The following is a 25126-nucleotide window of genomic DNA, read 5'->3' as shown; positions in this document are numbered from 1 at the left end:
AGTTGTTTGATTAATGTCTGAAAGCATACCATTTGATCAGGTGTTTAAACAGCACAATACTCAGGAATGACTAGCCTGCAAGCTCATAGGATTACCACTTTTCAAAGTGTACACACACTAGCTGACAATTAGAGCTCTCATCAGCATGCAAACTGGCCTGTGTTACTAGCAGATGAGGTTAATGAGGTGCAGTGGCACAGCTAGGCATGGAAGAACAACGTGCTGCAGTGACAGCAGATGCTGCCCTCCTCCCAGCCCTCAGCTGCTATACAGCCAAGGGCTCTAGGGAGGGCTCTGTACAATTGTTTACACAAATAAATATCAGCATCCAGACTTAAAATGTGAAGCTTACAATTGTTCTAGGCTGCTAGGCTTAAGGCCAATTCACACTGACGTGCGCTAAAATGTATGGAAAATGCATGTACATTTCCATCCATTTTAGTCACGTTTCAACACTGCTGACATCCGTTGACATACATTTTGACGTCTGTTGACATAGGTGCGTGGAGTTATGGTGTGAATAGGACACTTTGGAAATTGTTTTTTAGATGTCCTTCCCTTGGCTTGCATTTTAATTTCACACTAAAACACAGATTAACGCACTGGCCCTTCAGAAACTGTTCCAAAAGTATTTTAACAGACACTAAATAAAGAGCTCTTCTGATTTGTTTGGTGTCACTTGAGAATTGAGCAGCATAGGAAACAACAATCATTTTGGAGGATGCAGCAGTCAATGCTCAAAGAATGCAGTGAGTAAGGGCTGAATGCAGTTTATAAAGATCAGGAAAGCATAGTGATTTGAAAAACCATTATAATGGTCTGTGGTATATACACACTATATTGCCAAAAGTATTGGGACGCCTGCCTTGACACGCATGAACTTTAATGGTATCCCGGTCTTAGTCCGTAGGGTTCAATATTGAGTTGGCCCGCCCTTTGCAGCTATAAACAGCTTCAACTCTTCTGGGAAAGCTGTCCACAAGGTTTAGGAATGTGTCTATGGGAATGTTTGAGTATTCTTACTGAAACAAAATTTGTGAGCTCAAGCACTGATGTCGAATGAGAAAGCCTGGCTCCCAGTCTCCGCTCTAATTCATCTCAAAGGTGTTCTATAGGGTTGAGGTCAGGACTGTGCAGGTCAGTCAAGTTCCTCCACCACAAACTTGCTCAGCAAAGTCTTCATAGACCTTGCTTTGTGCACTGGTGTGCGGTCATGTTGGAAGAGGAAGGGGCCGTCCCCAAACTGTTCCCACAAAGTTGGGAGCATGAAATTGTCCAAGATTGTCTTGGTATGCTGACACATTAAGAGTTCCCGCCACTGGAACCCCCCCATAGCCCTCGGGGACATTTCATAGGTCGCAGAGGACTGCATCCCATTTAGAAAGTGTAGCACGATGCGCGCATGCACAGTAGGAAACCATCTGTGAAGCCACAAGGTCTCACTGCTGGTTTCCCTTAGTCAAGATGGCAGCGCCAGCACCAAATAAGCAATTGAAGAATCGGTTCGGGATGAGGACAACGTTGGATCCCTGGACAGGGACAGGACAGTCAGCAGCTACAGTGCTTGGGGGGGGGGGGGGGGGCACGGTGCCAGAACTCCACTTTGAGAATGTCTAGAATAAGGAGGGCATATCAAAATTCACCTTTGCCTAATTTGGCAACAACCTGAACAGTGTTTCATTTGTCAGCTGAGACCAAAGTGCAGTTACAGCAATGCAGGATTACGGACCAAGGTGTAAATGTGAACCAACCTTTATAACACCAGTCTTCAATCCCAGCAATAAAACACCATGACAATCATTATCTCAAAAGTTTCTAAGGCTAATGATAAACCAGTTAGATTAACCTTAGTCTAGCCACATTTGCCGTTAACAATGTAGTGAGATAGCATACCCAAAACAATACATTCTAGGTTTACTAAATCAATAGGCTTTTACATTATCTAGGTGTTGGTAAATGTTGCTGATCTAAAGCCAGCCACCGATGGTTTGAATCTCGGCCGGGTTCATGCAGTGACTGGCTAAGATTCGAACCATCTATGGGCAGGCTGGTTGTACCCAATTCAATTGTTGTATGACTTGAGTACAACCAGCCTGTTGGATTTTTGCATGTGATTATTGCTAGCGGCTGTGTTTAAGTAGTGGTATCTCTGCACTGCACACTTTCTTCCGATAAAGCGATTCATTTTTTTTTCTTTTTTAAATCATGTTATACTTACCTGCTCTGTGCATTGATATTGCACAAAATGGCACTGAACTTTGTCTTCTGGGGTCCCTCAGCAGCGATCCTGACTCGATCCCGAGCTGTTGCAAACAGGCACACTGCTGGATCAAGATCAGTTACTAGTGTTTGTTGTGGGAAAGCGCATATGAAGGGTTTTTTTGCCTTTAAAACAACTAACTTCCTGTCCCTGGTTACAAGCAGTGCAAGTATTTGCAATGACATGCACTGCTCTCTTTAAACTACAAAATCACAGGAAACAAGGCACTGTGTGCTGAACTACACATTTAAACCGTAAGCTCTAAATAAAGCAGGGCCCTCCGATTCCTCTTGTATTGAATTGTAACTGTACTGTCTGTCCTCATGTTGTAAAGTACAAACTGTTGGTGCTATATAAATCCTGTATAATAATAATAATAATGAAATGCATTCTACCGATCATATTATTAATTATTCTGGTCCCTGGAATACATTTATGAGTGGGAACAAACTGTTTTCTGCTCAAAAGCTCCTCTTAGAAGATGCCTTTGGTGTGCATTGCCACATAGGCTAACAGAGGAGTGTTTACAGGGGAAAAAAAAAACTCCCATTGTGTATGTTGATCCTGGAACAGCCTACTGAGGATCACCGTGTAAATCACTTCTCTCTTTAGTCTAAAACATGTTCAACCACCAGCCTACAAACATAATTCTGTCAACCTTCCACTTCCAGTGACTATTACCATACATCACTGTGGGAAACAAGGACAGCATGATGTAGACATACTATTAAACAGGAAGAAAACAATAAGTAGAAATTATATAACATAATAGTGCTCAGTGAGATATTCAAATGAAAAATATTCAATTCCATTTCTGGGAGACTTAAAAATATCCCTTGCAGAGGGGTTGCTTCTGCAGGTTGACTGCTCGTTTAATCTTGAGGAGAGTAAAAGCACTTTACTTGTCCTAGTCCTCCACTCCCCTGGTAGATGGTGATCCCCTATGCTCCAGCAGTTGATTGTCCCTTGGCATCATCACAACCTGTGTAGGGTTATGGACCCTGCATTGGTCTTAATGACATATGAACATTAGACCACTGGAGCATGGAGAAATAAGGGAACAGAAAAGTAGATAGTTTCCATATCCCCTAGAACTAAACAAGCAATTACCCTTTTAAGTTTCCTGAAGTTGTACATCAGGGTTTTCAAGTTAAGGATTAAAACAAGAACTATATCATTATATTCTATTTTATGAATGACGGGTATCTCTAAATGTACAAAAGGATAAGAAAAGAGCCACACCACTGTAAAAGATCACAGGACACAATTACAAGCCTGCAAAATGAATAAAGCAAAACTGTAAGTGGCCTGAGACCATAGGCTTAGTGTGTTTTTGCATCCTGTAAACGTACGGTATGATTTTACATATATCCCTTTGCAATAAAATAAAATATTGGAAAGCACTGAAAAAGTGTATTCATTAGTAAAAAAAACTTAGTTCGCTGACTGCTGTGCAACTGAAAGCAAATGGCACATGCAAGTGCTGTGTGCATAAAGTCCAAGCACATATCTATGACCATAATGTCAAACCTAAGCAATCTCCAAATTTTTCATCCATACTGCCAGTTTAATTATATAATGGACTATACAAACAATGGCACACGGATGAAAATCTCATGACAGCGAGTGTTTTGTACTACAAGAGAGTCCAGTTCTGTAAAGCCTTTCTTCACACACACCGAATACAGAACAGCAGCACAGTATTTTACACAGCTCAAAGACCCATATACAGAGATATGAGCAGTGAAATGGAATGCTTCACTGAATATTGACATGAATGGCTGACATACAGCAGGAAGTGACAGCATGGAATTTGGCTGTGAAATGTGTTAGCAAGGAGTAGGCAAACTGTCAAAGGCAGCATGAATATTTAAATGCAGTGCCTGGGATTTTAATCAGTTGTCTCAAGCTGATGATGAAGCTCAACAGTTCAAACTCCCGACATGAAGCATTCTCACAAGAAGATACAGTCTCTACCGGCACGTCTTCTACTGTCAAACCTAGTCTAACAGAACATTTTATTCCTCTTGAACACTCAGATCCTCTCCAGCCAAATAAAAACATGGCATGTTGCTATAATCCAATTTTAACAGGACTTTTCTGCAAGCCAGAATTTACTGTTACATATTTAAACAGGGCCTTCAATCTTGAACATCCTATTTAAAGAGCCCATCAGAAGAGATTTTACAAAATGTGGCACAACACACACTATATTGCCAAAAGTATTGGGACGCCTGCCTTGACACACACACATGCACTTTAATGGCATCCCAGCCTTATAGCTGTAAAGGGTTGGACAACTCCATATTGAACCCTATGGACTAACAGGTTCAACTCTTCTGGGAAGGCTGTCCACAAGGTTTAGGAGTGTGTCTATGGGAATGTTTGACCATTCTTCCAAAAGCGCATTAGTGAGGTCAGGCACTGATGTCAGACGAGAAAGCCTTGCTCACAGTCTCTGCTGTAATTCATCCCAAAGGTGTTCAATCTGTTTGAGGTCAGGATTCTGTGCAGGCCAGTCAAGTTGCTCCACCCCAAACTCGCTCCATCCATGTCTTTATGGACCTTGCTTTGTGCACTGGCGCGCAGTCATGTTGGAACAGGAAGGGGCCATCCCCAAACTGTCCCCACAAAGTTGGGAGCATGAAATTGTCTTGGTATGCTGATGCCTTAAGAGTTCCCTTCACTGGAACTAAGGGGCCAAGCACAAAACACTGGAAAACAACCCCACACCATAATCCTTCCTCCACCAAACTTTACACTTGGCACAATGCAGTCAGGAAAGTACCATTCTCCTGGCAACCGCCAAACTCAGACATGCCTATCTGATTGCCAGACAGAAGTGTGATTCGTCACTCCAGAGAACATGTCTCCGCTGTTCAGAATCCAGTAGTGGCATGCTTTACACCACTGCATTCGATGCTTTGCACTGAACTTGATGATGTAAGGCTTGGATGCAGCTGCTCGGCCATGGAAACCTATTTCATGAAGCTCTCTACGCACTGTTGTGCTAATCTGAAGGTTACACAAAGCTTGGAGGTCTTTAACTATTGACTCTGGAGACAGTTGGCGACTTCTGCGCACGGTGTGATTCAGCACGCGCTGACCCCGCTCTGTCATTTTATGTGGCCTACCACTTCATGGCTGAGTTGCTGTTGTTCCCAGTTGCATCCACTTTGTTATAATACCACTGATAGTTGACCGTGGAATATTTAGTAGCAAGGAAATTTCACGGATGGACTTATTGCACAGGTGGCAACCTATCACGTTACCACTCTTGAATTCACTGAGCTCTTGAGAGCGACCTATTCTTTAACAAATGCTTGTAGAAGCAGTCTGCATGCTGAGGTGCTTGATTTTATACACCTGTGGCCACGGAGGTGATTGGAACACCTGAATCCAATGATTTGGAGGGGTGTCCCAATACTTTTGGCAATATAGTGTAGTCTGTATTCTAGTACATAGAAAATTGGGATTTTTGGTTTACCTGTAAAATCCTTTTCTTGGTGTAAACCACAGGGCAAAGGGTGCGATTTTAGATAAACTAATTTAGAAGAGGGAGGGAGGGAAAGAGGGATGGCGGGAAAGAGGGAGGGAGGGAAGGAAAGAGGGAAAGAGGGAAAGAGGGAGAGAGGGAGGGAGGGAGGGAGAGAGGGAGGGAGGGAGAGAGGGAGGGAGGGAGAGAGGGAGGGAGGGGGAGGGAGGGAGAGAGGGAGGGAGGGGGAGGGAGAGAGGGAGGGAGGGGGAGGGAGAGAGGGAGGGAGGGGGAGGGAGGGAGGGGGAGGGAGGGAGGGAGGGAGGGAGGGAAAGAGGGAGGGAAAGAGGGAGGGAAAGAGGGAGGGAAAGAGGGAGGGAGGGGGAGGGGGAGAGGGAGGGAGAGAGGGAGGGAGGGGGAGGGGGAGGGGAGGGGGGAGGGAGGGGAGGGGGGGAGGGAAAGAGGGAGGGGGAGGGAGGGGAGGGGGGGAGGGAAAGAGGGAGGGGGAGGGGGAAAGAGGGAGGGGGAGAGGGAAAGGGGGAGAGGGAAAGGGGGAGGGGGAAAGAGGGAGGGGGAGGGGGAAAGAGGGAGGGGGAGGGGGAAAGAGGGAGGGGGAGAGGGAAAGAGGGAGGGGGAGGGGGAGAGGGAAAGAGGGAGGGGAAAGAGGGAGGGGGAGGGGGAAAGAGGGAGGGGGAGAGGGAAAGAGGGAGGGGGAGGGGGAGAGGGAAAGAGGGAGGGGAAAGAGGGAGGGGGAGAGGGAGGGGGAGAGGGAAAGAGGGAGGGGGAGAGGGAAAGAGGGAGGGGGAGAGGGAAAGAGGGAGGGGGAGAGGGAAAGAGGGAGGGGGAAAGAGGGAGGGGGAGGGGGAGGGGGGGAGGGGGAGGGGAAGAGGGGGAGAGAGGGGGAGAGAGGGGGAGAGGGAAAGAGGGAGGGGGGAGAGGGAAAGAGGGAGTGGGAGGGGGGGGAGGGAGGGGGAGGGGGAGGGGGGGGGAGGGGGGGGAGAGAGGGGGGAGGGGGGAGAGAGGGGGAGGGGGGAGAGAGGGGAGAGGAAGGGGGAGGGGGAGAGAGGGGAGAGGAAGGGGGAGGGGGAGAGAGGGGAGAGGAAGGGGGAGGGGGAGGGGGAGGGGGAGAGGGAGGGGGAGGGGGAGAGGGAGAGGGAGGGGGAGGGGGAGAGGAAGGGGGAGAGGGAGGGGGAGAGGGAGGGGGAGGGGGAGAGGGAGAGGGAGAGGGAGGGGGAGAGGGAGGGGGAGAGGGAGAGGGAGGGGGATAGGGAGAGGGAGGGGGATAGGGAGAGGGAGGGGGAGAGGGAGAGGGAGAGGGAGGGAGAGGGAGAGGGAGGGGGAGGGGGAGGGAGAGGGAGGGAGAGGGAGAGGGAGGGGGAGGGAGGGGGAGGGAGAGGGAGGGGGAGGGGGAGGAGTGGGAGGGGGGGAGAGGGGGGAGAGGGAGGGGGAGGGAGGGGGAGAGGGAGGGGGAGGGGGAAGGGGAGGGGGAGAGGGAGGGGGAGGGGGAGAGGGAGGGGGAGAGGGAGAGGGAGAGGGAGAGGGAGGGGGAGAGGGAGGGGGAGAGGGAGAGGGAGGGGGAGAGGGAGGGGGAGGGGGAGAGGGAGGGGGAGGGGGAGAGGGAGGGGGAGGGGGAGGGGGAGGGGGAGAGGGAGGGGGAGAGGGAGGGGGAGGGGGAGGGGGAGGGGGAGGGGGAGAGGGAGGGGGAGAGGGAGGGGGAGATGGAGTAGAATATTTGGCCCCTGGGAGTGCTTAAGGTTTTCCAAAGAATTCAGACTTTTTGATCGAGAAAGGCCACATGGTGTGCATTTGAGAGGGAGTTAGAAGTGCTATAATAGGATATTGCTTCAAAACAAGGAAGGGAAAAGCAGCGCAATCTAAGTGTAGCAACAAGTCAAATAATTTATTTCATCTCAAAAATTTGCAACTCACAAAAGTAACAAAATGTGTGCTTGTCAAACAAGTAGATCCACTGGACGACTTTGGAGCAGTCCCGCTGAGTTCCAATCCCAAGATCGCTTGTCCTCGACAGTGGTCTACCTGGAAGTGCTGGGAGCCACCAGAAATGGTTCACAGCCCAGGACCTGTATAGCATCCTGTGGCTAACCACACATATTGCACCTCATGCCAAGGGGAGTGCCTATAGCAGGATTCAGTGTCTGAAGCAAACAATTCAGGCCAGCCCCACAGAGTGTAGTCTGGGTACATTCCTCAAGGTACAACACAAAGGGTTAACAATCCATAAACTAATGGATAGCCCAAGAAAATAAACAGTCAGATCTTGATAGAAGTGTCAGAAGGAAAGAAATTGTTAAAAAGGGAACACATTTTTCCAAAGGAGAATAGGCCCATCATCTAAGGACAGACTCTAATGGAGTCTCACTGAATGGGTGGGGTGGGTTATACTGTATGGGTGTACACTAAGGGCAACCTTTACAGGTCTTTTTCCAGTTTCTAATCACCTGAAGGTAGCCTGCATATAATCCATGTCTATAAAATTCCTGTGCCCTGTACTGTACGATTAAGATAAAGACATATGGCCATGAATAACCGATTTGATTTTCAACGCCATTTTAGATCTGAGCAATGTATTGATAAATGATAAACACTTTTTAAAATTACTGCTTTGCTAATGTAGCTCTGGCTGCATAATCCAGCACATTGTAAAAAGTTCTATTTAAAGCCGGGTTCACAAAAGTGTGCTGTGTTTTGGCCACAGCACAGGTGAATGTGTGGTTTAGCTGCATTTTACACACATTTTTAGCTGCGGTCTTACTGGCTTATATTAGGTCATGCATTTTAGTTGCATTTTCTGAAAGCGTAACAAAGATGCAGCATGTAGAACTTTTGATGCGCTTTCAGAAAATGCAGCAAGAATGCACAACTTAATAGAAGTTAATGGAAGCGCAGCTCAAACTGTGTGTAAAACAACAAAACAGTGCATACACCTGCACTGTGTCCAAAACGCAGTGCACCAATGTGAACCTGACCTTGGGCTTGTTTTGTGTAAAGCATTCATTATTTCAACACATCCGTTTAGGGGAAAATGCATGTAGTCTTTTATATCTTTAATTCTTTTTTCTTACAGCTGTGTATATTCAGATAACCCTCTTCTTCTACAGATATTAGTAATTTTACTTTCGTGATAACATATTTGACATAAAACAGGAGATTAAATGGCCCTGCAGGACTGGTAAAACATGAAAGATAAAAAAGCAACTAGACAATTAAACAGCATTGCTGTCTATGAGGAATGCTGAATAACATGCCTATGTAGTTAGCATACTGATTACATACTGTTTTAATATAGCTTCCGTACCTTATCATATACGGCTCGATCACTGTGCCACTTAGTAACAGTTTCCAGCATACAGCACAGGAATCTTCCATAGCGGCTGGCTTCATTTTCAGTGCAACTGGCCACTGTGTAAATAATGTCTGAGAAAACCTGCATAAGAAAACATTGTGAAAAACTGCCTTGGTATTTCATCTTGACTGGGCAACACAATATAGGTAAACTTCTTTGGATACAACAAAAATGTACAATCACTTAAAAGAAAAACAAGTTTAACATAAAATTCCTGTTATTAAAATGATTTAACTGCTGAGCATTCTAATAAATCAGTACAAGAGGTCACCGGGGCAGCTATCTCAGGATCTCTGTTCTGAGCCAGAAAGTTAACATTGCAGTATTAGAAGTCAGCAGATCCCCTTTGGTGTGGGGCTACTTTGAAGAAGTTTGGGGTGGCTAGTTTGATACTCCAGGTATGTGCTCACTGGACCTAGACATAGACATAAACAGGCTTCTATGATTTAGATTAGTGTTTCTCAACCTTTTTTCAGCCAAGGCACCCTTTAAAAGTTATGAACAATCTTGAGGCACCCTTTAACATTATGGACAGTCTCAAGGCACCCAATTCTAAAATGTAAAAAAACTATTCTAATAGTTTTACCTAATGCAGCGACATCCACACATGTAGGACACCTAATGTTAGAGGGGATTTATTCTTCTAAAGCAAATACACTTGCACACTGGTACTGAATAGTACTCCCATGCTTCTCTTCTTCCGCAGTTTCTTTCTATCACTCAACTAATGTAACCCTATTACTGACAGAGAGGGGCATGGGAAGGGTCAAACAAGGATGCCGTGCAGGCAACCGAAATCCTCCATATCAATAGATGGGGTGTTAGAAGGCCAGAGGCTGGAATGCTGTAATGGTGCACAATGAAAGCCTATAGCTTTGTGTAACTAAAAGGCAGGTTTGATCCACCTGCTTTGTATACAATTTTTAGGCATATTGCAAAGGCACCCATGAAGAAACTTTGAGGCACCCCAGTTGAAAGGCAGATTAAGATCACTGACTGACTATACCAGCAATATGTGAAGCTGCTGTGTACACACACACACACTAAAATAATTATTGAACACATCACCATTTTTCTCAGTAAATATTTCTAAAGGTGCTATTGTTATGAAATTTTCACCACATGTTGGTAACAATCCATGCAATCCATATGTACAAAGAAACCAAAACAAATACGTTCAGAAATTAAATTATGTGTAATAAAACGGAATGACACAGGAAAAAAGTATTGAACACATGAAGAAAGGGAGGTGCAAAAAGGCATGGAAAGCCAAGACAACAGCTGAAATCTATCAGTAATTAGAAAGCAATCCTGCCCCTTGTCAGTGCAAATTAACCACTTGCCTACCAGGCACTTATACCCCCTTATTTACCAGGCCAATTTTCAGCTTTCAGCGCTGCCGCACTTTGATTGACAATTGCGCAGTCATGCAACATTGTACCCATATGAAATTTTGATCATTTTTTTCTCACAAATGGAGCTTTCTTTTGGTGGTATTTAATCGCCACTGGGCGCTTTACTTTTTGCGCTATAAATAAAAAAGTGCAAAAAATTTGAAAAAAAAAAAAAGTTTCTTTGTTTCTATTATAAAATTTTTCAAACAGGCATTTTTTCTCCTTCACTGATGTGCGTTGATGAGGCAGCACTGATAGGCGGCACTGATAGGCGGCACTAAAGGGCACTGATAGGCAGTACTAATGAGGTGGCACGGATAGGCGGCACTGATAGACAGCACTAATGAGGTGTCACGGATAGGCGGCACTAATATGTAGCACTGATAGGCGGCACTGATAGGCGACACTGATGATGGGTACTGATAGACGGCACTGACTGGCATCACTGCTGGGCACTGACTGGCGGCACTGACTGGCACAACCCCTGGGCACTGACTGGTGGCACTGACTGGCAGCACTGCTGGGCTGCACTGGTGGGCAGCACAGGTGGGTGGCACTGGTGGGCACAGGTGGGTGGCACTGCTGGGCACATGTAGGTGGCACTTCTGGGCACAGGTAGGTGGCACTTCTGGGCACAGGTAGGTGGCACTGCAGAGTGGCACAGGTGGGTGATCTGCTGGGCACAGGTGGGCGGAGCTAGTGGGCGCACTGCTGGGCGGAACTTGCGGGTGGCACTGCTGGGCACCGATCATCAGGGCACTGATCATCAGTGCCCTGATGATCGGTGCCGATCCCTGCTCTGACAACTGCCGGTTCTCGGCAGTACTTTCCTCACGATCTGACAGCGTGAGGAGAGTGCAGCCGAGAACCGGAACTTGCATTTCCCTCTGATCAGCGTGTCATTGGACACCGCTGATCAGGTGGTAAAAGGACGCTGTGATTGGCCTTTTACCACATCACGTGATCAGCTGTGTCCGTAGGATACAGCGATCACGGAGATGGCCGGGTGCGTGCCACCTGGGGCGCGCAGGAGAGCGCGTTCTGGGGGACGTCATATGACGTCCACTCAGAACTGGCCGGCCGCAGTGAAGCCGTCATTCGGCTATCTGCGGTCGGCAGGTAGTTAATATCAGCTGGTTCAGTCTCAACTGATGGCCTATAAAAAGGAGTCTCATCACCAAGGTGTCACACAAGAATCATCTCATGATGGGTAAAAGCAAAGAGCTCTCTCAAGACCTTGGCAATCTTATTGTTGCAAAACATACTGATGGCATTGGTTACAGAAGGATTTCTAAAACTTCTGAATGTTCCAGTGAGCACTGTTGGGGCCATAATCCAGAAGTGGAAAGAACGTTATTTCACCATAAACTGGTCACGACCAGGTGTTCCTCGCAAGATTTCTGACAGAGAAGTAAGCAGAATTATCAGGAGAGTTGTCAAAGAGCCAAGGACCAATTCTGGAGAGCTTCAGAAAGGCCTGGAATCAGCAGGTACAATTGTTTCAAAGAAAACAATAAGTTATACACTCAACCACCACCTGTATGCACGAGTGCAAGACTCCATTGCAGAAAAAAAAAGCACGTTGAAGCTTGTTTAAAGTTTGCTGCACAACGTTTAGACAAGCCTGTGAAATACTGGGAGAATATAGTCTGGTCCAAGGAGACCAAACAAACTCTTTGAATGCCATAATATATACCATGCTTGGATGTCAAATGGCACTGGCACATCACCCCAAAAACACTATACCAACAGTGAAGTTTGGAGGTGGGATCATCATAATGTGGGGCTGTTTTTAGCATACGGTACCGGCAAACTTCATGTCACTTTAGAAGGATGAATAGAAAAATGTATCAAGACATTCTTGATAAAAATCTGCTGCCATCTACCAGGATGATGATGAGTCGAGGGTGGACATTTCAGAAAGACAATGATCCCATATACAAAGTCATTGAAACCCTCAATTGGTTTCAAAGAAAGAAACTAAAGCTGCTAGAATAGCCCAGCCAATCACTTGACTTGAATCCAATAGAAAATCTATGGAAAGAACTAAAGATCAGAGTTCCTAGAAGAGGCCCACGGAACCTTCAAGATTTGAAGACTGTGTGGAAGAATGGGCCAAACTCACACCTGAGCAATGTATGCGACTAGTCTCTCCATACAGGAGGTGTCTTGATTTTGTACAAAGTACAATTTCAGTTAGCCTGTTCAATACTTTTTCCCTGTGTCATTCCATTTTATTACACATAACTGTTTCTGAACTGTTTTGTTTTGGTTTCTTTGTATGTATGAATTGCATGGGTTGCTATCGCCATGCAGTGAACATTTCATGTCAATAGCACCTATAAAAATATATTTACACACCACCCCTTCACCACACACACTACCTACAGTTTTGCAAATTTTCAGTGTCACAATTGAAAAACGTACAATTTTTAAATTTTTTATATATATATATATATATATATATATATATATATATATATATAGTTTTGTTAAACACTTGCTCAAATATCACGAGACATAAAAAAAAAAATCAGTCTTTTTAGGTTATCAGGCCTGTACTTTTCAGAAAACACGTTGTGGAAGGGGAGGGTCCTTTTACAAACTGTGAAAGCTGTAAGTGGTAAAGGATAAAGTGAAAAATTGCAAAAATTGTCTGACCACCTGCGGTAATAAAATGGAGAGCAGGGCCTGGCCAAAAAAAGGATAAAAGGGGGCCCTTCACTGAAGGAAATTCAGAGGCTACCATTGTTTACTTCTGAAAATGCTAGCTACCTGTTCATCCCTGCCTTGAAATGAGTCACTGTCCAGGTACAAGCAAGCAGCTTAGGGAAGTCAGAACTATTGGTCTGCATATTTGTTCTTGGGCAACAACTCACAAAGGACTGAAGCTACCGGATCAATGAGAAAACAAAGCCACTAGCGTTTCAGAAAAAACAGGCCAGCAATGGAAGCATCCATAATTCCAAAAGTAGACATATGCGTTAGGGCAAAAAGTTGACTCACTGTATCGAAGTTCTAAGTAGTCCACTGCACCTACATTTGGGGTGTGTCATATCTCTCCAATTCCTTTCAATTTTGCTTGACATAGCTCAAATCAGAGTCAGCAAGGCCTTCTTTGCACTGAAGATAAATCCTGATTACAGCAACATGGAGTGGCTCTGAGTTTGCACCATCTAGTAGTGTCCCAGTCACTGCTTGTTTAAAGCAGAGATTGATACAGATTTGAGAGAGATCATATCTTGAGCTGGCCACAGAAGGATCAAATTCAGCAAGGAACCAGATCTGGCTTTCACATCCATACTTAAAAATTACAGTAAGAAAACCCTTGGGTGCTGTTACATTTACTTTGTAAGCCAGCTCCGCTTTTAGTTTTTAATTCAGTGGCATAACTCATAATAAGATTACTTACTTGCAGGGTTAAATTATCTTTTAACATGTATATTGGTCAATACCATCCGACACAAGATTTTCTAACTTACAAGCCTGTAATACTTACTCTATCATAACACAGGAGGGTAGAAAAATTGGGGGTTTTCTGCAGGTGTACAAGCTCCACAAATCGAGCACAATAGACAGCATCAATTGCCGAAAATATACATCGGGGAAATATACATAGCTGCAAAAATTTGGTGATGGTTTCATTCTTAGTAGATCCTAAAATGAAATGATAAAAAGGTTTATACATTTATAGTGACAGTAAACGTTTGCTTACAACATATCTATGATAAAGTGAGATGCTATCTCAAGAACTGAAATAGCAACTATTTTATAATTATACCGGTCTTTATGTAAGGACCACTGAGACACGTTTTCTGTTTCTGGATCTGACATCACATTGACAACAGTGGTAAAAGCTCTTGCACATTAACCGCACAGAGAGACTAAGGACTCTGTACAACACGGGATAGATAGGTTTGGTTTACATAGAATCACCACATTAGATCTACAGGCAAAACAATTTCTATTTACCTGCAAGAAGATAAAAAATGTCCAAGTAGTGATATGTCCCCAACCCCCCTCTCCAAGTACTTACCTTATGAACATAACGTAAAGTGGTATTAAACCCAAAATCAAAAATGTAAGATACTGCAGCTTACTAATCATCATATGTGGTGGCTGCATTAATTTTCTTTTTTTAGTGCCCGTTCACAACGTGCTGGCACTAGAAATCGCACAGGAACCACACAATCCAGTTACAGTGAATTTTAAAAAGTAGTGCATGCACTACTCTTCGTGTGCTGCAGTGCAGTTTGAGCCCATTCAAAGTGAATAGCCGTGAAATCGCATCGCACAGAGCAGCATGTGAATCACATACAAGTTATAGGATTATTGTTTAAGCTGTAACCATATGTAAACTGTTGATACTTGTCCATTTTATACAACAGATTGTTTTGAGACAATGCGGCTCAAATTGCTGCTATTTACAATACATTTCCCTTGTTCAGGCAAACATTTTCAATTCAGTTGAATCTATTTTGGCTTCCTGCATTTATGAAGCCAGCAGTGTTTAGGTGGTTTATCAGCAGGTTAATAGCATCTATTATTTCAGAAAATCTTTTTAGATAGAAAGCTAGAATATATAGTTACACAACGCTCAGTTCTATTTGGACTCTACTATGAAAACTTTAATGTATTGCATTGCTACTCTGAGCACTTGCTGATGCGGTGTACTTTCCTCAAAAGGTACAGAAATAAATCACTGCAAAGTAAATGCAATTTTACACTACAAGAACATTTAAAGAGACAATGGACTCTGGCATACTGCCGGGAACTTTGTGTATACTTACGGGCTAAGAGCCAGGTGTCTTTTTCCAGTTTCATCCTTTGAAGAACTCTGCTTACGTGTTCTGACTGCTTCTTCTCCTCCTCTACTAGCTTATCTTGCAAAGCAGTGCATCTTTCCTTTTCCTTTTTCTTTTTATTTGGAGGCTAATCACAGATTTTTGGATAAAAGGCATTAACAAAGGCTTCCACATATCAAAGACAATAAGGTTAATTTGCACACAGATATGGCACTGCTTATGTTGAGCTCTTATTCATTATGAATGTAGACGCTAGAGGGCGATGTGCTTTCTGAATATCAATAACAAGCACACACAAAGATGTATTACAGAGAAAATTTATTAATGTTACAGGAACTGATATCACCCATAAAAACTCAAATGCTTATTTTCCTTTTTAACAGAAACTATAAAATATTAGGGGTTGATTATGTGAAACCAAAAGACTTTTTACATAAGGCTCTATGAGCTCCATTCACTAAAGCAGATTGCATGCGGTATTTAGGTGATCTGACATATTTTTCCCAAATATCGCACTTTAATGCTTGTCAATTCACTATCCCTTTAGCAAGTATTTACCTCAAAAACCAAAAGCACTATGTAAATACCGCATGAAATGGAATTAAAGTCAATTCACTAAAGGAAATAAATAAATGCATGCGTTAAATAAGTAGTTGTCTAGGCATGCACTATTGAAGGAAAACATTAGCCAGTTTGGAGTAGCCTCTATCTTTTTGGATCAATCTCGTCACAGCAATGCAGAGAAGCCAAAATAGGGATAAAAACAGAAATGTTACATTTAATGAAATATATCTATTTTCTACTGTCATTTCACCAGATTTTCAGAGACTTTGCGTATATACAAGCATATACAGGTGTACCTTTTTTACGTAATTTTTGGTTTACGAATGAAAATCCATTGAAAATAATGCCTCGGTTTACAAATTTATTTTGCAATACAAAGTGTATGTCAGTGCCGATTTTTAAATGCAATTGCAGGCTTTTTTTTTTTCTTCACTATAGCTCACAGAATTAGCTGTCACTTTCCCCAGAGTTAAAGTAAACTTTCTTTTAAGGAACTAAAAGGAAACACTTTCTTTTAACTCGGGCAAATAAACTAAAAAGTAAACTTTCTTTCTTTTAGCTGGGGGGAAGCGACAGCTGAATCTCTGAGCTATAGTGAAGAAAAAAAAAAACGGTAATTACATTTAAAAACCTGCACCATAATAAAACAACATTGTGGAGTCCCTTCCTCCATTCATACCAAGCCCTTCGGGTCTGATATGGGTTTTGAAGGGGATCCCACGCCAAAATTTAAAAAAAAAAAATGTTGTGGGGTCCCCCCCAAGATCCATACCAGACCCTTATCTGAGCATGCAGCCCGGCAGGTCAGGAAAGAGGGGGGGAAGCTAGCACCCCCCCCCCTTCCTGAACCATATCAGGCCACATGCCTCCCCCCCAAAGCACAAGGGTTTTTTTCCCACAACCCTGGTCAGTGGTTGTGGGGGTCTGTGGGCTTATCGGAATCTGGAAGCACCCTTTAACAGGGGGGCCCCCAGATCCCGGCATCCCCACTCTATGTGAATTAGTATGGGGTACATGGTCCCGCTACTCATTCACAAAAAACAAAGTGTAGTGAAAAAAAAAAAAAAAAAAAAAAAACAGGACAGTCTTTGACAAGTCCTTTTAAAAAAAAACCTAAAAGAATGTCCCCCACAAAGTCAATCATGATGTCCGCCGCCAATCCAAAAAAATAATTTTAAAAAAGGCTCCGCTCCAGACGCTGGCTCCTGGACATCTGCCTGCTCAGCTGGTTTGACAGCTCTTAAATATGTAAGGGGCAGGGCCACCTAGTGACATCACACATGTGGCCCCACCACCTTGTGGCGTTAGGAGCATGCTGGGTCAATGTCAAAAGGAGGAGGGCCACACCTGTGAAGTCACTGGGTGGCCCCACCCCTTACATATTTAAGAAATGTCAAGCCAGCTCAGAGGCAGGCGGCTGGAAGCCATCTTCGGGGGCAGAGCCGTTTTTTTTTTTTAATTCTTTTTCCGGGTCGGTGGCGGACATCGTGAGTTTTTTCTTTTAATAAAGGACTTGTCAAAGACCGTGTCCTGTCTTTTTTCACACTACACTTTTTGATTTTTGTGAATGAGTAGCGGGACTATGTACCCCATACTCATTCACAGATTCCGATAAGCCCCCTTCCCACATACCCACAGGCGAGAATTGTGGGGAAGAGGCACTTGACCCCATCAACATGGTGACAAGGTGCTTTGGGGGGGGGGGGGGGTTGGGGAGCCCGGGGAGCCCCCCCCTTCCCCCCATGTTGACAGCATGTGGCCTGGTATGGTCCAGGAGGGGGGGGGGCGCTCGCTCGTCCCTCCCCCTTTCCTGACCTGCTGGGCTGCATGATCTGAAAAGGGTCTGGTATGGATTTTGGGGAGGACCCCCACGCCATTTTTGGCGTGGGAGTTATCCTCAAAATCCATACCATACCCGAAGGGCTTGGTATGGATGGGAGTGGGGACCTCATGCCATTTTTTAAATAATTTTTTTAATTGTCAGCAATTCTTTCTTTTACATTCAGCTGTCAATGGGAACCCGGCTGACAACTGAAACATTAACACGATTGTCACTACTAAAATACTACAGGACTTGATAAAATAACTCATGCAGTATTTTAGTAGCGTTTACTTTTGACCTCCGGAACGGATTAATTGGTTTTCAATGCATTCCTATGGGAAACGGCATTTCGGTTAATTAATTTTTTGCTATACGAAAAGTCCAGTGGAATGCATTAAATTCGTAAACTGAGGTATGCCTGTACATCGTTTGCTGCAACCTGCTCTCAATCGCTCCGAACATAATACAATGTACTATGGTCTAATCCAGGGGTGGGCAAACTTTTTGACTTGAGGGCCGCAATGGGTTCATATATTGGACGCGGGGGCCGGACCAAGAGTAGACGAATGATGTGTATGTGTCATCCATAGTAAGTATAGTAATATTCCCCCATAGTAAGCATAGTAATTAATCCCCCATATAGTAATTCATCCCCCATAGAGTAATTCATCCCCCATATAGTAATTCATTCCCCATATTAATTCATCCCCCATATTAAGTCCCCAAGTCCCCCCTGTGTCAATTCACTTACCTTTGCTCCGCGCGTTCCTCCCGCCGTGTTCCCGCGCCGTTCCCGTGTAGCATGAAAATCTGTCTCCTATGAGGATCTGTCCCCCTCGACGTATCTGCGCATGTGCCAGTTTCAGGCATTAGCAGCCAATCCGCGATCTCCAGCACATGCGCAGATACGTCGAGGGGGACAGATCCTCATAGGAGACAGATTTTCATGCTACACCAGTCTTCAGGGCGGACTGTGAGAGAAGCCTAGCGGGAGCCTAGCTCCGCGGGCCGGATTAAAAGGTCCGCCGGGCCGTAGTTTGCCCATTGCTGGTCTAATCCCTTGTAAGGACATATGACCTATGTGGTGGGAATACTTTACAGATTCACAAATATATCTTTGGAGACATCTTTGGCATTTTTTTTTTTTTTTTTAAAGACTCAAATTAGGAATAGACAAGTATTACAAAGGCGTGAAACTTGTCATCAATTTAAAGGTTTATCAATTTAAAGGTTTGGCAGATGGATACCAGAGTGACACTTTCAAAATCAGAGAATGACAATAGCAGAGATTTACTAAAACTGGGGCACACAAAATGTGGCACAGCTGTGCATAATGACCAGTCATCTACTAGGTGTTTTTGTCAAAGCTTCATTGAACAAGCTGAATTTAGAAACAGAATTGTTCTTATGGACAGCCCTACCAATTCTTTATTCTCCAGATTTAGTAAATCTCCCACAATGGCTATTCTCTAGCAAGACAAAACAAACATGTCCAAATATAAAGCCGTGAATTTGCCAAATATCACAGCAAAAATGACTTTAAAGTGTAAATAAAAAGGCAAAACTTGTTTTCTCATTTTGGATAGAGTAAGGCAGGGTTAGAAACACCCTCAGTTTTTTTTTGCCATCTGTTTCCCATTGGGGAGATTTCCCCAATGTCAACCCAAAATAGAGAAATAGAGAGTGAATCTTGGGCACAGACATCAATCAAAACTGACCAATGTTCTAATCCCTCTTTGCTGTATCCATCCCAGTGGATAAGATGTAGTTCGATAAGATAGCAATTGGTTCACGAGATAAATACCACAAATTTCAATGAAATAACACATGCCTGATTTTACAAGCTTTTTTTAGTGAATTGCAAAAAAATTTTTTTTGAAAAAACATTAAGAGGTATTTTACTAAGGATCTTAAAGCGTTAGATGCCGCTTCATGATTGGAGCCCAATGTGCTTATTTTCTTCATAAAACATTAGGGATACTAGAATTCTAGGAGGGTCAACTGGAATATTTCTGTACTTACGCTAAAGACAGGTAAACTACAGTATATTACATTTTGTTCTGGAGTTTAAATATACTTTAAAGGCAGCATGTTAAAGCTTTAGGAACAAACTAATTTACAACCTCCCTGTCCAAGACAACCATATCATTTCAAGGTTATGTTGGCGTTTCTCAATTTATAAAATGTCATGATTACACATAAAGATCCAGTAAAATGGTATACAGTGGACAGGAAAGGAAGCTTTCAACTCACCATTTCAAGATTGTCATCAATGGCTTTCATCTGTGTTTTCAATTTATTGATTTCTCTGTTGTAGCTAGAGGATGGAACAGCCAGGTCATACATTGTCAGAGACCAGAAAGTGGCATAAAATTGAGGACTGATATCATCCCAGACTTTAGAAGGATGTAAAGAAATTACAGCTTCATGAACAGGAGCCATCACAACCTCGCATGATGTAATATATTTATGTACTTTATGTTGCTGCTTGTTTCCCTTCTCTGTCTTCTTTAACTCATCATATTTTGACTGAGGAAGTAAACATAGGGCAATGAAATAAAGAGACTAAGTACACACGCATTACATTATTTAATAATAAAGTACAATTGCACCCATCCATTATAATTTCTCCCTAATATAAATCAGTTACAAAATTACTTTAATAGTATCAAGGTCAAGCGAAAAAACTTAAATGTAGAAGACATTAAAAAAAAAGGTAAGGCAAGGGTGTACTTACTGATATGTGATGAGCATACATAGGTCGGGACAGGAAAAATGCAGCATCGTGTGGGGTGTGAAAATCATTGCACAAGACATCTATTGATGGAACTCGTTTTATGTAATCCTCTGTACTGAGATTAGATGCCAAAAATCCACCAAACTGTACCAAAGTATCATGACACTAAAAGAGAAAAGATGAACACAAACATAAAATCAGCCAACAGTCATGAGAACTAACAACCTTTAGGAAAAAGCATAAAAAATACACACAAAGCACTTAAATTACTCACCTCAAGTGGGAAACAGCAAAGGAATTTGAATTTAAAAGCAACATCAGAAAAATAAAATCCAGGTACAAATAGTATAGAATAGAGCTTGGCAGAATACACTTTTCTTTTTCCACATGTCATTACAAGCAATACTCCTATATCCACCAAAAAATGTTGGAAGAAAGGAACAAGCTTAGCTGCCACAGGGAAAAGTTAAAGGTATGCACAGCAGGGCCAACTTTGAACGTTATGGGGCATCACCTTACCTATAAATGAATATCTTTAAATCATTAAACTGCACTCTTTTCACAGTTCGCCTTTTGCAAAAAATTAAAAATGCACTCATATTAATAAAAAAGCGCACTTATTTTTTTGGGCCTAGAGTCTGCAAAGCATTGTAAGCGCGATCAGAGGATTGCGGATGCAATGCTCCTGCAGAATATTTCTCTAGTCGCGGGACCATTGTGAGATTCGCTATGAAACTGGTAGAATCAGCAATGAAATACAAATGTGGTGACGTTGCAGCACCTGTGCTCCGTGGAGAATTATGAGTCTTGACATGAAGGTGGATGGGACTTGTGTTTTGTATTAAAGAATGACGCAGCTGTGCAGGTGAAGCCATGCACAATTGTTCTGAAATCAAATTTTTTATAGAAACCAGAGAGACAAAAGGGGGTGCTATTCTGTAAAGGGGGTGAGAGGGAGCTGCAACCTATGACCAGGTTTCATATGTTACACGAAGCATGGTCTGAAAAGGCTGACTTAAGCCGGCCATGGAAGGCTCGAATCTCGAGTGGTTCAGCATCGATATACTTACAACCAGACTGTTGGTTTTTTTGCATGCGATCACTGCCAGAGGCTATAGCTCCATGCCAGCAGAACACTAAAGCAGTGTGGGAGGAATTTCCCTGTGTTGATGAGGGAATCAAACAATTTTCTTCCACAGATAAAAGGAAAGAAATGTGTATAATCCATGCCTTGATTTAGATTTTAAGCAGTGTTGAGATTAGTTCAATCAGCCTGACAATTCTATTCTACTCACCTGATCATACAACTTTCCCACCAGTTTCAAATGCTTTTCTCCTCCTTCCTGAAATATCACACCATTTCTCTGCTGGGCCATCAGCAAACACAAAGGAAGGGCCAAGTCATGGTCCAGTAAAGCATCTTTTAACCTTTGAGAAGACTTCTTGGTGTTTCTAATTTGACCAAAGTAACCACCCTGTGGAAAAGGCCATTAGGAAATTTAATACATATTTATATAACTTAATCAAAAGACTAGCCTATGAAATGTGTTAGGAGCTTATATATCTTACATATTAAACATCTCTTTGATTACCAAGCAAAAGGAATTAATTTTCAATTAATGCCATGAAGGACCAGGCACATTTAAATTTCCGCTTACTTTTAAGACAACAAGAGTGAAAGTGTTTGTTACATCACATATGCAAATTGCACAATATTTTTTACAGTCAGGACTTTAAGGGCCCTTTCACACTGCCAGCCCAATTGAGTCCACCTGTAAATCTTTCAGGTGGACCATCCATAGAGCTTTATGGACCAGTGGGTGTCAGAGCATAAGTATCCACTTATATAAAAGGGGTATAAGTGAGCGCAAAGGTAGTACAGCTGCTGGCCTTTTTTACCCTATTTATAATCGCACTTCAGTCACTTTATTATTGTTGCTTATAACAGGCACATGCGTCATTTTATGACGGTTTACCATTTGAATTTTAATCACTTTTAGCGCTTTTCAGCGCCTACATTAGTACTATATATTATTGCCATCTCAAGCGCTGCATTTATATTTATATGCATAAGCGTCCACTGACATCCGCTGGCATCCGATCCTGTACACCAAAAACAGATGGATGGGGATCCATCCAACTGCCTCATAGGAAAAAGCTGGCGGTATCTGTGTTCGCTCTGCAGCAGCGGAGCGGACACAGACCTGTCATCTGCTTGCTGAGCGGGGATCAGCAGAGAGAAAACAGATCCGCTGGCGGGTCTGCCCCATCTGAAAGGGGCCCAAGATAGGTAAAAAGGAAACCTTGTTTATTAAAAGTATATGGGAACTGTAAAGCTCAATTCACGTTTTTGCGACTCCAAAGTTGCATGATTTCTATTGCGACTTTGTTCCAATGTTACACTCTCTGGCACAAGTCGCATCAAAATAGTGTAGGAACCTTTTCAAAGTTACATAGATCCAAAATGGGTGCAATGGAAAACAATGGGCTGCGACTTGTCGTGCAACTTTATGTGCTTCACAGTACATTTCTAGGTTGGTGAAGCCTGTGACAGCATACCAGCCACAAACATTCATCACTGTGTGGCTATTGTATAAAGCCTCTCCAGGTTTAGGGACCAATCCCTTAGGTCCAGGACTGCTGCCAGCTGAATAATCTGCCTACAAACTATCCACTCCTGGGTTGTAAATCGTGGACCAAGCGTGAGCGTTTTGTTTTTTATACCTCGTCATGGCAAGATTTTTGGTTCCTTCTTGATTGTCATGTGCCAATACTGTGGCATCTGACTAAATACTCATTGGATGACCTTTCAGGCAGCGTGTTCAGCATTTTAATGACAACCAAATCACCAAAAGTTCCAGTATTGCTGATCAAGAGGACAAGATTTTCGGACATCCAAGTTCCCTGCACCAACAAGGTGTCCAGGACTCCTTCCCAACAGGCTGGCACTGATTGTAAGCATCTTCCAGTAAAATAATGAACCTCCCCCAACTCCAGAAATGGATTCCTGAGCCACCAATCCATAGACAACTCAGTTTTTAGCATCAGGTGAACTTGTCTCTCTAAAGCAGGGTCTCCAAACTTTCTAAACAAAAGGGCCAGCTTACTATCCTTGAGAAAGACTGTGGTACCATCCTTGGTGGCATTGGGAGGAATATTGCTCCATCCTTTGTGTCATTGGGAGGAATAGTGACCCGTTGTTGATGTCATTGGGAGGAATAGTGCCCCATTTTTGTGTCATTGGGAGGAATAGTGCTCCATCATTGGTGTCACTGGGAGGAATAGTGCTCCATCATTGGTGTCACTGGGAGGAATAGTGCTCCATCATTGGTGTCACTGGGAGGAATAGTGCTCCATCATTGGTGTCACTGGGAGGAATAGTGCTCCATCATTGGTGTCACTGGGAGGAATAGTGCTCCATCATTGGTGTCACTGGGAGGAATAGTGCCCCATCATTGGTGTCACTGGGAGGAATTGTGCCCCACTGTTGGTGTCAATGAGAGGTATTGTGCCCCATAATTGGTGCCATTAGGAGGAATTGTGCCCCAGCATTGGCGTCACTGGGCCCCATTGTTAGTGTTACTGTGAGAAATTGTGCCCCATTTTTGGCATCACTGAGAGGAATTATGCCCCATTGTTGGGATCAGTGGATGAAATAGTGCCCCAAGGACCAAATAAAAACAAGCAAAGGGCCACATCTTGCCCCTGGGCTGCAGTTTGGAGACCACTGCTCTAAAGGAATGAACTGACTTTCCTCTTGATGAAAGGATGTTGAGTCGCACGGGTCAGGAGTGGAACTGGGCAAATGGGACTGCCTCAAAGGATGCCATCAGTACAATTTGCTGGGCAGTAGATGTCAGTTTCAGAGTTTCCTTAGAAGTAGGACATCAAGGAACCTTAGGTCCTCAACAACCCCAGAACTGCAGAAAAAAACCTTGGTAAACACAGAGGTGGCAATGGACAGGCCTAAGAGTAATACCACAAATTAAGTATTGGCGTTCCTCCATTATCAATCGCAGAAACCACTGGAAAATTGGGATGTATAGGCAGTGGTATATTTAGGTTTTGTGCTTCCCTAGGCAACACAAAATGTCCCCCCCTTCCCAGCAGAGAGCCTGACAGCAACCAACACCACCCCCTGCCACTGTGGAGAGAGCCTGCCATTGACCAACACCCCGGCCTCCCCCCCCCCCCTTGCCTTGTGGTAAATAAGCCCCCTGTGTATAGGTAGGCATCCTTGATAGCCACTGATACCAGGAAGTCCCATTGATGGAACCAAGCAACTGACACCAGGAAGTCTCAGTGATCGAACAAAGCAATTACCAAACGGGTGCCTCAACCATGAATTTTTGGATTTTCAGGACCTCATTGAGACCATTATTTGAGGTATAGGATTGGTTGAACATCTCCACTTGGCTTGGAAACCATGAACAGATTTAAATAAAAGCTGTGAGACCTGCCAGAACAGGTGCAATGCATTGAGAAAGCAATCTTTCCAGGGCCACACAGAAAAACACTCTTTGTAGATCCCAAGTTACCTGTGAGCTCCAAGTGTGGAGGAGGAAAAACAACAAAAACTGCAGCTTGCAGACTACATTCCCAGTCATCTTAAACTTCCAGGAGTCCAGGCTGCCAAAAAAGGCCAACAGACGGCCATCCACCCACGAGAATTGAGACACCCTTCACTGTAAACAACATTTACCTT

General features: G+C 43.7%; 1 protein-coding gene across 1 annotated transcript in view; it reads right to left on the bottom strand.

The window, feature by feature from the left end:
- THOC2 (THO complex subunit 2) overlaps nt 1-25126 on the bottom strand; it is a 194010-nt gene that overhangs the window by 78086 nt on the left and 90798 nt on the right. The window contains exons 21-26 of the mRNA XM_089677206.1: nt 21717-21896; nt 20422-20586; nt 19938-20213; nt 15284-15425; nt 13993-14150; nt 9052-9180 (exon numbers count right to left, since the gene is read on the bottom strand). Coding sequence (XP_089533332.1) covers nt 9052-9180; nt 13993-14150; nt 15284-15425; nt 19938-20213; nt 20422-20586; nt 21717-21896 — 1050 coding nt within the window. The remainder of the gene's footprint in view (nt 1-9051; nt 9181-13992; nt 14151-15283; nt 15426-19937; nt 20214-20421; nt 20587-21716; nt 21897-25126) is intronic.

The sequence above is a fragment of the Staurois parvus genome, unplaced genomic scaffold (assembly GCF_062004578.1).
Source record: "Staurois parvus isolate SC_StPar_1 unplaced genomic scaffold, SC_StPar_1.0 ptg000181l, whole genome shotgun sequence".
NCBI lineage: Eukaryota > Metazoa > Chordata > Amphibia > Anura > Ranidae > Staurois > Staurois parvus.
The sequence above is the reverse complement of the archived record's forward strand: the minus strand, read 5'-3'. Positions and strand labels throughout refer to the sequence as shown.